This window comes from Acinonyx jubatus, chromosome E2, assembly GCF_027475565.1.
Source record: "Acinonyx jubatus isolate Ajub_Pintada_27869175 chromosome E2, VMU_Ajub_asm_v1.0, whole genome shotgun sequence".
NCBI lineage: Eukaryota > Metazoa > Chordata > Mammalia > Carnivora > Felidae > Acinonyx > Acinonyx jubatus.
Genome location: NC_069396.1, coordinates 45,741,883 through 45,757,214, shown reverse-complemented (window position 1 = coordinate 45,757,214; position 15,332 = coordinate 45,741,883). Strand labels below are relative to the sequence as shown.

Sequence of the window (15,332 nt, the reverse complement as noted above, 5' to 3'; positions counted from 1 at the left end):
CCAGTTGGTTTCCAGAGCGCTGCATGACCTCATCCCTTTTCTTCTTCCCATCCAGCTCATCTCTGTTCTCCCTATAGACCTGTGCCCTCTACCGCTAGTCTTACGGAGGGACTTGAATATCCTTGATCAGCCTGCTCTCTCTCCTCCAGACTGTGTTCCCCGCAGTAGCACCCTCTGGAACACTACTCCATACTTTGTCACTGGCTGACCACTTCCCTTCTCTGGCGTCTTGTCTGTAATATATGACCAGTCCCCATCCCTCCCCTGACCACACTAGGCCATGACTGCTTCCCAATGAATCACAGTTTCCACGAGGGCAAGACCTAGGGTTTTCTCCATCACTGTTGTTCCCAACTCTGTCCAACACAGCACAGAACAGATGTTCTATGTAAAGGACAGCTGATGGAAGTCTATCCCCACTGCCCCAGCCCCACAGGCCACAGAGGAGTGAATTCATCTGAGGGAAGAAACTCACAAGCTATGTACCTGAGCCCTTCTACACTCATGAACAGAGTCACAGAGGCTTCGGTGCAGAGGGCACCCCTCCCCACACCCCACTCAGGAATGCAGCCCTACCAGAGGGAGGTTCCTCTGTTAGACCAGCATCATTTATGTCAGCAAAAGATTGGCAAACACCCACATGTCCATTAGTGAGATGTTAAGGTAATTTATGGGATGTGTGTCCTAGAGGAGGCACTGCAGACATAGAAAAAGGATGTGAGACCTACTCGTATGTCTCAGGAATGATCTCCTAATTTTACTGGGTTGGTGATAAAAGCAAGGTGCAGAAATGAGACTAGTGCTAGAAAAAGTATATAAGGGTGCCTGGGTGACTCAGTTGGATAAGCGTCCAACTTCGGCTCAGGTCATGATCTCCCAGTTCATGAGTTCGAGCCCCACATCAGGCTCGCTGCTGTCAGCACAGAGCCTGCTTTGGATCCTCTGTCCCCCTTTCTCTCTGCCCCTCCTCTGCTCACTCTCTCTCTCTCAAAATAAATAAACTTTAAAAAGTATATAAAAGATATAGATAGATAGATATAGATATATATGACTTATATAATGTAAAAAATTAAGGTGCAGAGATGAAGACAGTAATCATTAGTCAACAATTTATTGAGCACCAGACACTAGTCTGAGAGATTTACAGATATTAAGTTGCTTAACTCTCTAAGAAATCCATGAGGTAGGTGCTGTTATCATCCCATTTTACAGATTAGCAAACTCAGGCACAAGGAGGTGAAATCACTTGCCCAAAGTCACAGGGCTTGAGAGTGACAGAGTTAAGACTTATACCCAGGGACTCTGCCTGTAAAGTCTGCAATTATAACCACCTTATCATACTAGATAGCACCTGAATAGAGTGAAGGAAAAAATAAATGACACACACATGCACACACATGAATACTGCTGCTATTTGCCCAGAAGGCCTGAGAAATCGGTCAACACAGCCTGGGTGTAGGAGAAAGACTGACTTTCCACTGTACAGTCTTTTGTACCTTTTGAATTTTTAGCCTACGCTTCCCCCCCCCCCCCCCCCCCGCCGTGTGTTGGATTGAACAGGGCCTGGTTTCTTGTTCTAGAGGAATCTGGAAGGAGAAGCAGTGAGGAGCAGAAGCAGATCACACAGGCACCTCCTGCAAGGTGAGAAGTGACTGCCTTCCCCAGCCAGCTGCTGACTTTAGCAGCAAGTGGACCACGAAGAGCCAGGAAGCAGGCAAAGAGCTAGACAGCAGATGTTTTCTGTGCTCCTGGGGGACAAGGTGACCAACCAAAACTTTGCTCAGATCCCAGTCTTGCACTTCCTGTGTGACCTTGGGCAGGCTATTTAACCTCTCTGGGCCTCCTTTCCTCCACTGTCACATGTAGAAAATGTACCTAATAGAGTTGCTGAGAAGGTTAAATAAATTATGTATCAAGAGCTTGGAACAGCACCCTGCACATAGTAAATCCTATGGGTTTTCTATCACTGTTATTAAAACAATCTTGTGTAACTTTTTAGCATAATTGGACAATGGTGAATTCTCCTTAAATTTCTCTCATCTCTTATGGATTCTCCCTACCCTCCTGGTTTTCCTACTCCTCTATGGGTCTCCTTTTTCTGTCTCCTTTGTAAGCTCCTCTCTCTTGTGTGAGGACACCAGTTGAAAGGTCACTGCTGGGGCGCCTGGGTGGCTCAGTCGGTTGAGCATCTGACTTCAGCTCAGGTCATGATCTCTCGAGCCCCTTATTGGGCTCTCTGCTGTCAGTGCAGAGCCTGCGCTGTCCCCACCCCCCCTCCCCCCCCACCCCGCGCCCCAGATCCTCTGTCCCCCTCTCTCTCTGCCCCTCCCCCACTCATGCCCTCTCTTTCAAAAATAAACAAACATTAAGGGAAAAAAGGGTCACTGCTTGCCATATGGGGCCTTCATGTTAACTAGAAAAAGAAGCCCCTTTCGGTCATCTTCAGCCTTGAACTTCAGCCCCTGTTTGTTTCCACTCTGCCATCCGGACATCCCTTATGTCGTTCCCAACCTGCCCAATTGTACATGATGACCCTGACTGCCAGTTAATCAACATCTGCCCATTCTCCCCCTTCTGCCTTTCTAATAGAAGCCCAGTGCGGGGCGCCTGGGTGGCTCAGTGGGTTAAGCGCCCGACTTTGGCTCAAGTCATGATCTCACAATTCATGAATTTGAGCCCTGGGTTGGGCTCTGTGCTGACAGCTCGGAGCCTAGAGCCTGGAGCCTGCTTCAGATTCTGTGTCCCCCTCTCTCTGCCCCCCATCCCCGCTCATGTTCTGCTCTCTCTCTCTCTCTCAAAAATAAATAAACAACAAAAAGGAAGAAGAAGAAGCCCAGTGTTGTTCCCACATTCACCAGCCTCCAGACCAAAATCTCAGCCCCAGCCTCAGTTTCAGGTGGCAGGGGAATCCTGAGGCATCCAAGTTAATCATGGTGGTTCCATCACTCTGGCCAATGATTGGTTCAGAATGGGCATGTGAGCTAATTTTAACCAATGAGAAAGAGGAGGAAGTCTTCGGGGAGATGCACTTGGAAAAAGATTTCTTTGCTTCCAAAGGGACAATATGGGAGAGATGCCCCCCTCTTCTTGCACTAAAAGTTACTGTGTCTGGTTGTGATGCCCAGGCCTGTGGCGGTCACTTTGGGGCCATGAGAAGAGCCCAAGTGGAGCCAAGTCTTCAGCTGAGGGCTGCTGAACAAGGAGATTGGGAACCTAGGGCTCCAAGACCCTCCTGGAGCTGTGGATTGTCTCTTGCCCAGAGCTCTCCCCAACTCTGGTGATGGGCAATAGAAATCATCTCATTGTTTCAGCCAGTGCTGGTCAGGATCTTGTTATCTGCAGCCCAAAGCTCTCACTTTTTTTTTTTTTTAATGTTTCAAGTTTTTATTTAAATTCTAGTTAACATATAGTGTAATTTAGTTTCAGGAGTAGAATTTCGTGATGCATCACTTCCATATAATGCCCAGTGCTCATCCGAAGCGTTTCCTTATTGACATGAATATATAAATACCCAAAGGCTGACTTCTCAAGGTGGGTCTTCTCTCTTCCTCCCACCCATGGCTGCCACACCTACACTCGGGGCCTCGGTTCCCCCATCTGTCTCCAGCCTCAACCACACCCTGAGGCTCTGCCCAGAGGTTCCTGTGACCTTCTGATGCCTTCCTATGGATGTCCCTTTAGCTCCTCACACCCACCATGTTCTAAGCAAGCCTCAGTGTCTCCCCTCAAACCTGTTGTCTTCTCCCACGTTCCCATCTCAGGGGCAGGTAACCATCCTGGGGCCTTTGCCTGGCCTTGTCCCTCCCAAGTCTGTAAGGCCTACACAAGGCCTGTCCACTTGGCCCCCTGAGCATGACCTCCACTGCCCGTCTCCCCCTTTCCTCAGCCCTGCCCAGCCCTGTCATCTCCCGCTCCGTTCCTGTCCCAGCCTCCCCTGTGCACCCGGCCCCAGTCTTCCCCTTCTGGTCCACCTCCACATAGCAGCTAAAGCCCAAACCTAACCATAGCCCTCTCCTGCTCAAGATCCTTCCATGGCTCTCTAGTAGCCTTGAGAAAGACGCCAAGTTCCCAAGCTGGTCATTTAAGGATACTTAAGATGCAGGCAGGTCCACCGCTCCTCCTCTCCTTCCCCCGTTCACCCCATAGTCCAGTTGGAGTAAACCACTTGCCAGAAGCTGATATCTGACATGCTTTCCTCCCTCTAGACACACATGGTTCCTTCTGCCTGGAATGCCTCCAAGTGTCCTCTCTTCCTGAATGCTATCGAGGTCCAGCTCAAACGCCCTATCCCCTCTGTAACCTCCACGGGGCTTGGTAGAGGTAACAGTTGAGTAGAAGGGCCTGTGGCACCAAGAACTATGACTGATGTACCATCTTGGAAGGAGGCAAATCTGGGGGCAGTATACAGAAAATCAGTCCCCTCCCAGCTCTGTGTCTAAGACAAGGGACCTCCACGCCCAGTGCCTCAGTGTCCTTATCTGTGGAAAAGGATGATGACATCATCTTCCTCGTGTGTAAAGAACCCTGAACGGAACCTGGCCAAAGAAAGCGTCCCAGCATAACACGGCAGCCTCTGTGAAGTCATCTTCGGAGTAACTACTGCGATCATTGCCATTTTACAGATGAGGAAAACTGAGAATCACAGAGGGGAAGTGACTGCCCGAGGACAGCGGCACGACACAGCTGAGTTGGGGTCTGAGCCCAAGCAGGCTGGCTCCAGGGCCCAGGGTACTCACGCAGTCAGTGCCCGGGAAACGGGAACAGCTGTTCCGGGGGCGTCCGTGCCATTCGGATCCTGTCTCAGCTTCCTGCCTGCCAGGCTGCTGAGGAGGGCTCTATGGCCCAGGGCCAACCCCCGCGCTCGCCACATGGGTCTTGCTCCCGAGGGACACTTGAGATAAAACAAGGTCCACTTTCTTCCCCTGACTACTCCTCAGATTTCAGGGCCGAGTTGTTAACCCTTCTTCTAGAAAGATCTCCCTGACCCTGCGGGCTGGATCGGGTAGAGTCCCCGTGCTTCCTCCATCCACCTCAGCCCTGCCCGCTCTGCCCGGGCCTTCTCGAACGCACTGCCGGCCACCCTGCCTCCCCCACCGCAGTCCTGCCTATTCTGGGTCGTCACTGTGTGGGGACAGGTCTGTCTACCTCGCTGGACTAGGAACCCGTGAGAGGAGGGCCCGGGGCCATCTCAACCACTGCAGTGTCCCTAGCACCGCTCAGCCTGGGGCCTGCTCACGGGAGGGGGTTGGGGATGAGTGGACGTATCGTTTCCATTTGACTAGACGAGGACATCCGCGCTCAGACAAGGGCAGCCGCTTGCCCACAGTGTAGTGGCCAGTCGAGTGCCCGAAATGAGGTCTGAGCCCAGAGCCTGCTAGGAGGGGCAGGTGATGAGCGGCTGAGGGAGAGGCAGGTGGAGTCAGTAAAAGAATGAGACACAAGGAGAGTGAGAGGGAAGCCAGAGAGCCCAGGGTGTGGGGAGTGAGAGATGGGGGGGGGGGGGGGGGGAGAACGAGGCGGTGGCGGTGGAACCTGGGACAGGGACACGTCAAACAAAGGACGGACGGCCGGTGGCAGTGCCTCGAGAGCTCGGGCACGCGCTCGCGGACGGTCCAGGACGGCAGCGCCAGTCACGTGGCCCCCTCAGCCACGGGCCAGGTCCTCCCGGCCTCGGCTACCTGGGGATGGAGGCGTAGTCGGCGTGGGAGCCGGCGGCCAGCTGCTGCTGCGACTCCGGCTGCGGGTCCACGATGTCCACCCGATCGTCGTCATCCTCGCCGGGGCTGGCGGGACAAGGACTGGGCAACAGGATGAGCTCCGTGAAGCCGTGAAGGTCGGACACGTAGCGGAAAGTCTGCAGCACGAGCATCATGGCGACCAGGCCCAGGAAGAGGTAGGCTGCGGAGACGGCGGAGGGGCGGCGGGGGAACTCAGACCCCCGGGACAGGGCCGGGCCCCCCGAGACCCTCCGGAACAAGGCCGTGCCTGACGCTTGGTCCCCGGCCGGCCGCTCTACTCACCTGTGACCAGCACCTTGTAGAGGGCCCGGTGGGGCTGGCCGGGGGCCTCTCCGGGCACGTAGTCACCCAGGCCGATGGTGGACAGAGAGATGAAGCAGAAGTAGAAGGCGTCCAGGAAGCTCCAGCCCTCCTCGAGGCGCGCGAAGATGGCAGCCGGCACCAGGAAGCAGGTGGTCACTACGACTCCCAGCAGGACCACCAGGTGCCAGCAGGCCACCTGCCGGAGGTCCCAGCCCCAACGCGTGGTCAGCCGGAGGAGGGGTGCGTGGGTCAGAAGCAGCGACAGGCGCTGGGCCGAGGACGTCAGCAGCAGCATGGTGGCCGGCACGCCCAGGAGCGCAAAGGCAATGGAAAAGGCCTTGCCCGCATCGGTCAGCGGCGTTGTGTACCCGTAGCCTGCGGGAGCAAGGGGAAAGCCTTCTGTTGGCCTGGCACCTCCGTTTGGGAGTCCGCGGCCACCCTAAAGCGACGCTTAATCTCACCCTGGAAACTGCCCCTCCCGCAGTCTCTCATCTCAAGTGATGGTGATGAGGGAACACAGGGCAGGCCGAGGGCCCAGTACAAGCTAGCCTACCTGCCTTCCCCCCTGCCGCTAGGGGGGGTATGTGTGATATTCCTTGGATGCTCCAGGCTACCCCAAAACAGGAAAGGACAAAAATCAAATGGTTAAACTGGGAAGAGTCTCCAACAGTTTATAAGAAAGAGGCAATCGCATCAATGGCCTAAAGTTCAGGAACTCCCTACTGTCTTAATGTTAATGCTTTGCTGGAGGGAAAAACAGCCCTAGCTTGACAATAGCTAGGCCTCTAGTAAGCGGTGAGTCTTCCTTAGCATATGAAAGTCTCTTTGGAAACTTCCCTTTTGACTTTACCTCCCCCAAGTCCTTGGTATATAACCAGTTAGCCTAACTGCCCATGAGTCCTGTCCCTGTACTTTAATGAAATCACCTTTTTGTACCAAAGATGTCTTCAAGAATTCTTTTTTGGCCATCAGCTCCAACCCCCTCTCCCATCACCCTAAAACTTCATCAACGGCACATCCAACCCTCCACTGCTCAGGCCGTGATCCTCGTGTCCTTGACTCTCTCACTCACATCCATATTCCACCTGTCAGTGAGTCCTGTTGTCTTAAACTTCATATAGATCCTGAACCCACTCGCTTTACCGCACCTCAGTCCCATGGCCCCACCTTGGGCCTGTCTAATCAGCAGCCTTCTCCCTGGTCTCCCTTCTCCCCTGACCTTTGCCAGGAGTCTGTTCCCCACACGCAGCCAGAGGGACCCGATGAACACCTGAGTGAGGTCATGATCCTCCCACCCTTAGAGCCCCCCTTTGGCTCCATCCCACTCAAGTAAAAGGACATCATGACCCACAAGACCCCGCACGATCTAACGAGGCAGCACGGCTCCCACCTCAGGGCCTTTGCACTGACTGTTCCTTCCCCCGAGGAAAGCTCTTCCCCCAGGGCTGGTTCCCTCTCCTTCCTTCAGGTCTTTGCTCAAATGTCAGCTTTTTCAGTGAGGCCTCCCCTCCCTCACCACCTTACCTGAACTGTTATACCTTCTTCCCCAACTGTTGTTATTTTTGGTTTGTGTTCATAGCACTTCAACCTTCTGACATACTATGTGGTTTCCTTATTTGCTTAGTGTCTCCCCACTAGGGTGCAGCTCCAGGAGGGCAGGGGCTTCTGCCTGTTTTGTTCCCCGCCATAGCCCTGGTACCTGGCACATAGTGGGCACTTGATCAATAGTCAAAATAATGAATGAAGGGTACAGGCTCTAGTTTGGCTCAGAGCCTTAGTATCTCTTTCTCTAAAATGGGTGTGCCAAGTCCCACTGGATCACCAGAGGACTGCGGGAACACAGGAAGGTGAGCATGGGTGTGAGTGCTTCAAACAGAAAGATGGGGGCACCTGGGTGGCTCAGTCAGTTGAGCCTCCGACTTCCACACAGGTCATGATCTGACGGTTCGAGAGTTCAAATCCCACATCAGGCCCAGTGCTGACAGCGTGGAGCCTGCTTCAGATCCTGTGTCCCCATCTCTCTCTGCCCCTCCCCAACTTGTTCTCTCTCTCTCTCTCTCTCAAAAATAAAAAAACATTTAAAAAAATTATAAAAAAAAACCCAAAAAACCCAGAAAGATGATAAAGGGCAATTCAGGTGTTGGAGATACCGGCTTACTTTGGCAATGTATAATTTAAAATCTCTTTTTATTTGGGGTGTCTGGGTAGCTCAGTTGGTTAAGCGTCTGACTTCAGCTCAGGTCATGATCTCGTGGTCTGTGAGTTTGAGCCCCACACCCAGCTCCGCGCTGACAGCTCAGAGCCTGGAGCCTGCTTCCGATTCTGTGTCTCCCTCTCTCTGCCCCTCCCCTGTTCACGCTCTCCCTGTCTCTCAAAAATAAATAAATGTTAAAAAAAATTTTTTTTTCAAATAAAATCTCTTTTCATTTTACAAGAAAATCAAACCAAAGGGTCAGAAGTGTGACTGGGGTGGTAAGGGCCCTGGTTTATGTTGACAGTAAAACGTCTCGCCCCAAAGACCACAGATTCAACCCTGTGATCAATGAAAATGTGGAAACACCCCACACAGGAGCAGACATTCATCTGCGCCTGTCTTCCATACAAAAAGGTCCCTGGTTTTGATATACTCAAAAGAACTGAGGGGTGCCTGGGTGGCTCAGTGGGTTAAGCATCTGAGTCTTGGTTTTGGCTCAGGTCTTGATCTCACATTTCATGGGTTCCAGCCCTGCATCGGGCTCTGCACTGACAGTGTAGAGTTCTGTGTCCCCCTTTCCCTCTGCCCCTTGCCCCACTCATGCGCACGCAAGCTCTCTCTCAAAAATAAATAAACATTTAAGAAAACTTTTTTAAGTAAGCACATTCTGACACATACTACAACACGAATGAACCTTGAGGACATTATAAGTTAAACAAGCTAATCACAAAGAGACAAATACTATAGGGTTCCACTTGTCGGAGGTGCTTAAAGTAGGCAAATTCATAGAAACAGAAAGATTAGAATGGTGGTTGCCAGAGGCTGGGGACAGCAGGGAATGGGGAGATAATTGTTTGACTGGTATCGTTTCAGTATGTGTGTGTGTGTGGTTTTTTTTGAGTAAGCCCAACGTGGGGCTTGACCTCATGACCCCAAGAACCAGAGTCCCATGCTCTACGGACTGAGCCAGCCAGGTGCCCTGTAAGTTTCAGATCTGCAAGATGAAAAGGGTTCTGGAGATGAATAGTGGTGACGGTTGTATGACAATATGAATGTACTGAATACCACCGAACTGTCCACGTAAAAACAGCTAAGACAGTACATTTTGTTATGTATGTTTTACCACCATTTTAAAAAATTGGGGTAAAAAAGAATCCTCTGGGTCTTGCTGGACACATGGGCACCTAGGATAAAGACATCCCCCCTGTGCAGCTCGGCATGACTCTGTAATAATTTCTGGTCGATGAGTTATACATGAGAGAAGCAAGCAACTTCTAGAAAGTGTCCTCAAGCGCCTGGGTGGCTCAATCGGTTAAGCGTCTGACTCTTAATTCTGGCTCAGGTCGTGATCTTGTGGTCGGTGAGTTCGAGCCCTACGTCGGGCACTTCACTGACAGTGCAGAGCCTGCTTGGGATTCTCTCTCTCCTTCTCTCTTTACCCCTCCTTTCTCTCTCTCTCACTCAAAATAAATAAACTTAAAAACAAGTGTCCTTTAAAAGCGGAGAATGCCTATCCCCTTTCTTTCCTCCCTCCTCCTGTTGGCTGGAACATAGACATGAAGGCTGGGGTTGAGCAGCCATCTTGGACCATGAGGTGACTTTGTGAATGGAAACTACACAGAGGAGCACAAGGGTCTCTAATGATGCAGCACTGTTCCAGTCTTGGACCGACAACCTTGAATATGAGCCAGAAACAAACATTCATCTTTTTAAGCAACTGTTATGTGAGGTTTATCACCTCACATATGGCTCCAACCTTCATTAATTACAAGGATTTGAATGGAGAAACTCCAGTGGCCCAGCTGAAATGACAGGTTTGCTAATGACACAAAAACCTTATAAACATCATGGACATCATGGAGTTAGCATAGAATGGAGGCTGTGAGCCTCAAACTGACTACCTCACAGAGCAGAGTCCAACTCAGTGCTTTGCCATTTATTCCCTGTGTGACCTTGGCCAAGGAGTTTCTTCCCTCAGAGCTTCAGTTTGCTCCGAGTACCGCAAAATGGGCTCAAAACAATCCCTTTCCTCAAGCACAGTTGCAATAATCCTTCCAGGCTGGAACTGGGCATAGCACTTAGCAAGGGCACGGAAAGAGTTAGCATGACTGTAATGCTCACTTCCTCTCTCCCGTTCCCAGTTCCCAGTTCCGGGTGGGCTGACTCTTCCACCCCAGCCTGGCCTCAACCTCAGCAAGGCTGCCTGGATGGATTCCAGGCCCCAGGTCTTCCTCCAAAGACGCTGGCCTAAGGCAAAACCAGAGACGCTGTGGTTTCTACCTCTCTAGATAAATCCAGGCCTCCTGGCTTCACCAGCAATGACAATGATAGCCAAGGCTCAGTAAACCTCAGGTATTACCAGCAGCGCAAGGACTCCCTCCTTGACCAAACGGCAGCCAGGTTCCTCTGAGCTCTCTTCTTGACTAGGCCCGGTTTTAGCAGGGATCCTAAGCCAGTTTACTAAGAATCCCCCTCCCCTTATGTCGCCTCTTGGTAACTTTTCTATCCACTGACCCCTCACTCCACTCTTGGCTCTAAATCTCCAGCTGTCTTTGCTATATTCAGAATTGAGGTCAGTCTCACTCCCCTATTGCAATAACTTACCATTTTTTAAAAATGTTTGTTTATTTTTGAGAGACAGCAAGTGGGGGAGGGGCAGAGAGAGAGGGGGAGACAGAGAATCCCAAGCAAGTTCTGCTCAGTGTGGAGCCCGACATGGGGCTTGATCTCACAAACCGTGAGATCATGACCTGAGCTGTGATCATGACCTGAGACGAAATCAAGAGTTGGACACTTAACCGACCGAGCCATCCAGGGGCCCCAATAACTTACCATTTTTAACAAGTATCAGAATAAACTTTTGGGGGCACCTGGGAGGCTCAGTCAATTAAGGTTAAGCATCTGCCTTCGGCTCAGGTCATGATCTCATGGTTCCTGAGTTCTAGCCCCACACGGGGCTCTCTGCTGTCAGCACGGAGCCTGCTTCTGATCCTCTGACCCCTCTCTCTCTGCCCCTCCACCACTCGTGCTCTCTCAAAATAAATAAATAAATAAACTTAAAAAAAAAAAGAATAAACTTTTCTTTCACAATACACAGGAATATCACCCTTCTTCACGCAAGCCTATGAAACCTAGCATGGTGTACCGGTTAAAAGCATGGGGCTCTGAGGCCTCATGGCCTCAGTTCACATCTCTCTACGCCTTCCTAGCTGTGTGGTCTTGGGCAAATCATCCAACCTCCCTGGGCTTCAATTTCTACTGCTGAAAAAGTTTCTACTGCAGTTTCTACTGCCGCAAATGGCATCTGCCCCACAAGGCTGCTGCACTGACCTAGTTAAAGCCTGTGTGTGCTAAGTACTCCATGGGTTTCACTACTACTATGAGGTGGGGAGTGTGATCAATGATCTCCATTCAAGAGATGAGGGGGGACACTGAGGCCCAGAGGAGCAGCAGCTGAGTGGGAACCGAAGCCAGCATGTGCCTGCCTTGAGTTTGGCTTCTGCACCTGTCCTGCCTGGGGCGACTTGTCAGAAGCCAGGATCTGGGAGGAGGCAAAGGGAGACACTGATGTGACCAGTGAAGCCCAGAAGCAGGTCGGGCCGGCCCGGCCAGCTTAGTAGAAGAGAGTCTGGGAGAAGCATCCTGGCTCTGCTGTCTGTGGTCCTGGCTTGCTGGTCCACACAATGGGCACCACACAGTGGGTGGCACCAAAGGTTAGGCCACCTGCTACTTCCAGCAGGAAGGGGAGTTAAGAGTCTGGGCCTGTCGCAGTCTCCTCCCCCAGTCCAAATCCCCTGCAGAGACAAAGAGGAAGTTTGGGGGCTAGGTAAGGGCAGTGGGGAGGACCCGCAGAACCTGACAACAAAGGAATTTCCCAGGTCTGGCCACGAAGCAAGAAGGGACTTTCAGGGTAGGGCCGGGGGGAGGAGGTCGGTTCCATCTGGTGGAGGCGGGGCGGGGGGGGGGGTCGGGGGGGGGGTCGGGGTGGTGTTCTGAGAAGGGGATCTGGGGAGTCCCAGTGCCCTGGTTTGAAATGGATCCTGTTTTGGGCTGGCATCCTGAGTTCAGAGGAAGGAGGGGACAGGCACCAGTGGGGACATCTTGTGAATCACAAATGGGACCAGGACAGGAGTCGCAGGCCAGGACAGGCAAGGGGGCTTCTGAGCCCAAGGATGCTTGAGGGGACCTGATGCAGGTAGACAGTGCTAAAGGGATGATGGGAGGGGACGGGTGTCCCAGGTCCTGGAGGAGAGTGCGAAGGGTGGAAAGCAGTAATGGTCATGAGTGGATATTGGGGAGGGTTCCAGGGTGCTGAGGTCCTGGAGCATCCTTGATAGAAGGGAGAATTTCAGGCCCAAAGCAGGCTGGGGCAGTGTTGGGGTGGAGATGGAGGTCCCATTTGTGGGTCTGGAGAAGACTGGAGGGGTGTCAGATCTCCAGAAGATTCCCATTCTTAGGCAATCCAGGGTGGGCAGGGGAGTCTCAGGACAGGGGTAGCAGGTATGGAGAGCACAGTCCCTCAGCTGGCCTCCTGTGGAGGGGGGTGTGTGAAGCAGGATGCGGCTCTCAAAGACAGTGTGTGCAGAGGGCGCTGGGGTCCTTGGGAGAAGGTCCAGGTGGCTCTGGGGCTCTTACTGAGGGGTACAAGGGTCCAGAGAGTGGTGAGAGTCTCATCTAGGGGTTCTGGTGTTCAAAGAGGCTCCTATGGAGAGTCTCTAGTTTGGAAAGTGCTAGAAGTTTTGCTGGAGCTGGTTTTGGGACTGGAGAGGTGGAAGTCCTGGCTGACCAGCTTCTGGTTGGAAGGTCACTGGCCCTTCCTGGAGGTGCTCTAGCTCCCACCATGACGGGTCCCTCTCATACATCCACAGTTGGGAGCTGCTGAATTGGAAATCCCAGGTACAGAGGGAATGGGGGTGGCCCTTCTGGGAGGAAAACCCTGCCTTGGAGGCTCCCAGTACAGGGGAGATGTCAAGAGGGAGGGGTCCTGTGTCTGCAGTCAGGGCTGCCTGCTAGGGAGTATGGGGAATATGAGGATGAGGGTGGTCCTTGGTCTGGAGGAGGATGGGGGCCCTTGCTGGGGACTGGTCTAGGTCCAGAGGGGTTGGAAATCACCGACCCGGGGCCCTGGTCCTTGTTGAGGGGTCTGTACTGGAAGTAAAGTCTGTCGTGATGGTGCCCTGAGAGGGTTGGAGATTCAGGGTCTTCGCTGGGGCACCAGGGTCAGGAGGGGGCTGGGGTAGGATTTCCCAAGGGGCATCCCCGAAGGACATATCTGGAGACTCAGGAGATAGTGTTGGAGGGAATGGCGGTCTGAGCCCAGAGAGAAGGGCAGAGGTCCTTGTGTGGTTGAGGTCCGGGTCCAGAGGGGGAGAGGGTCTCAGGTGGACGGTCTTGGGTCTTCGCTAGAGGTCTCTGAAAGTAGCCCTAGGCCCAGAGGGGACTGGACGGATGGAGCTCCAAGGGGTTTCCGGCAGAGGAATGGGGTCCCAGATGCTCCCTGGAAGGTACTCTGAGGGCAGCCCTAGTCCAGGAGGGAACTGGGACAGGGGAGGTTTCCTGCTGGGAGGAAGGGCTTGGATGGGGGCTTCCCAAGGGAGGCGGATCCCACCGGTGTGGGTCCTGGACCCTCGTTGGGGGGAGGGGGGATTCCAGGGGATTCTAGTTCCAGAGCGGACTGCGAGTGATCCGCTGGGGTAAGAGTATTTCGTGATGACTCCCGGGTCCCCAGGTGGGGCGGCGCTCACGTACCCACGGTGGTGACCAGCGTGCTGGCGAAGAAGAGAGCGGAGGCAAAGTCCCAGGCGGGGTCGGAGTTGTTGGCGGGCCCCGAAGCGTTGGCGAGAGCGGCGCGTCCCAGCCGTCCGGCCGCCAGCACCCTCTCCACGAAGGCGTCCAGGGCGGGGGCGGCCACACACGGGCTGCGCCGCAGCAGCTCCGCGCGCAGCGTCTCCAGCTCGGCCCGGAGGCGAGCTTCGTGCGGCCGCTCCAGCCACGACACCAGCAGCGCGCCCAGCACCAGGTACACGGCGTAGGCCGCCAGGGCGCCCGCCAGGAGTGCGCCCCGCCGCATGGCGCCCGCCGCGACCGGCGCTCGCACGGCCCCCGCCGCCCCGCTGACGTGGCCCCCGCCTCCGGGCCGCCAGGAGCCCAGCTTCAGTTCCGGCAGTGCTCGAGGCGCGGCTGCTAGCGCCCCGAAGAGGAAGAGGGAAAAGGAGGGGGGCGGGGGTGGAGGAACGCCCCGCCTCCGGTAAACTGAGGCACGCCCCAGCGCCAGGTGTGAGGGCGGAGCCGCGCGTTCCCAGGAGTCCAACGGGACGGGAAGGGCGGAGGGGGCGGGGGGGTTCCTCCATTCCCTCCATTCCTTCCCTCTCTTCCGCCCAGGAGTCGCGGCTCCCTATGTTAGAGAAAAGCCTAACTTTTTTCCTCTCGCAGACCGAGAAGTTGCTCCCCAACTCCTCAGGGCCATCGCGCCGGGCGGCAAAGATCGCGCACTGCATCCAGGCTCGTGGTTGAGGGGACAAGAGGACAAACTGAAATCCAGTCCTTGCTCCATTCGCCACGTCGTGCTCTGGTTGCGTCCACCCGGAGGGGACGCTTGTATAATGAGGGACACCACAGAGGCAGGCGTCGTCTGTGCCCCCATGGACAGAGTGGGGTGCCTTAGCTCAAATCTTTGCTCAGCGCCTACTTTGTGCCTGGCCCTTTGGTGAGTGATGCTGGGAATACAGCAGCGACCAAGACAGTTCTAGACCTTGTCCTCAAGTTCTAGACGTTGCCCTCAGGGGGCTCTCAGCTCTCAGCCCCTGTTGCTGCTTCAACAGAGCCACAGCCCAGAGGGTCAGGTGTGTGATCAGGGAAGCACAGGAGAGTAACTGGAGCTGGGATGGGGGAAGCCTAAAGGACTGTGGAGCCCACAGGAACCCAAAGAGGTAACCTGATCCAGTTTGGGGAGGTCAAGAAAACTACCCGAGGAAGGGGATATCTGAGCTGAGACATTAAAGGTAATTTGGTTAAAAAAAAAAAAAAAGTTAGGGGCACCTGGGTGGCTCATTCAATTGGGTATCCAACTCTTGATGGCAGTTCAGGTCTTGATCTCA

At 53.8% G+C, this 15,332-nt stretch overlaps 1 protein-coding gene across 1 annotated transcript; it reads right to left on the bottom strand.

Annotated features, from left to right (window-relative positions):
- Window positions 1-3,356: 3,356 nt before the first annotated feature.
- Window positions 3,357-14,521, bottom strand: KCNK6 (potassium two pore domain channel subfamily K member 6). Its single transcript, XM_027044616.2, has 3 exons — window positions 13,984-14,521; window positions 6,021-6,416; window positions 3,357-5,898 (listed from the first exon to the last, which is right to left on the bottom strand). The coding sequence occupies exons 1-3, from the start codon at window positions 14,303-14,305 to the stop codon at window positions 5,675-5,677; spliced, it is 942 nt and encodes a 313-aa protein (XP_026900417.1). The 5' UTR covers window positions 14,306-14,521; the 3' UTR covers window positions 3,357-5,674.
- Window positions 14,522-15,332: the final 811 nt, after the last annotated feature.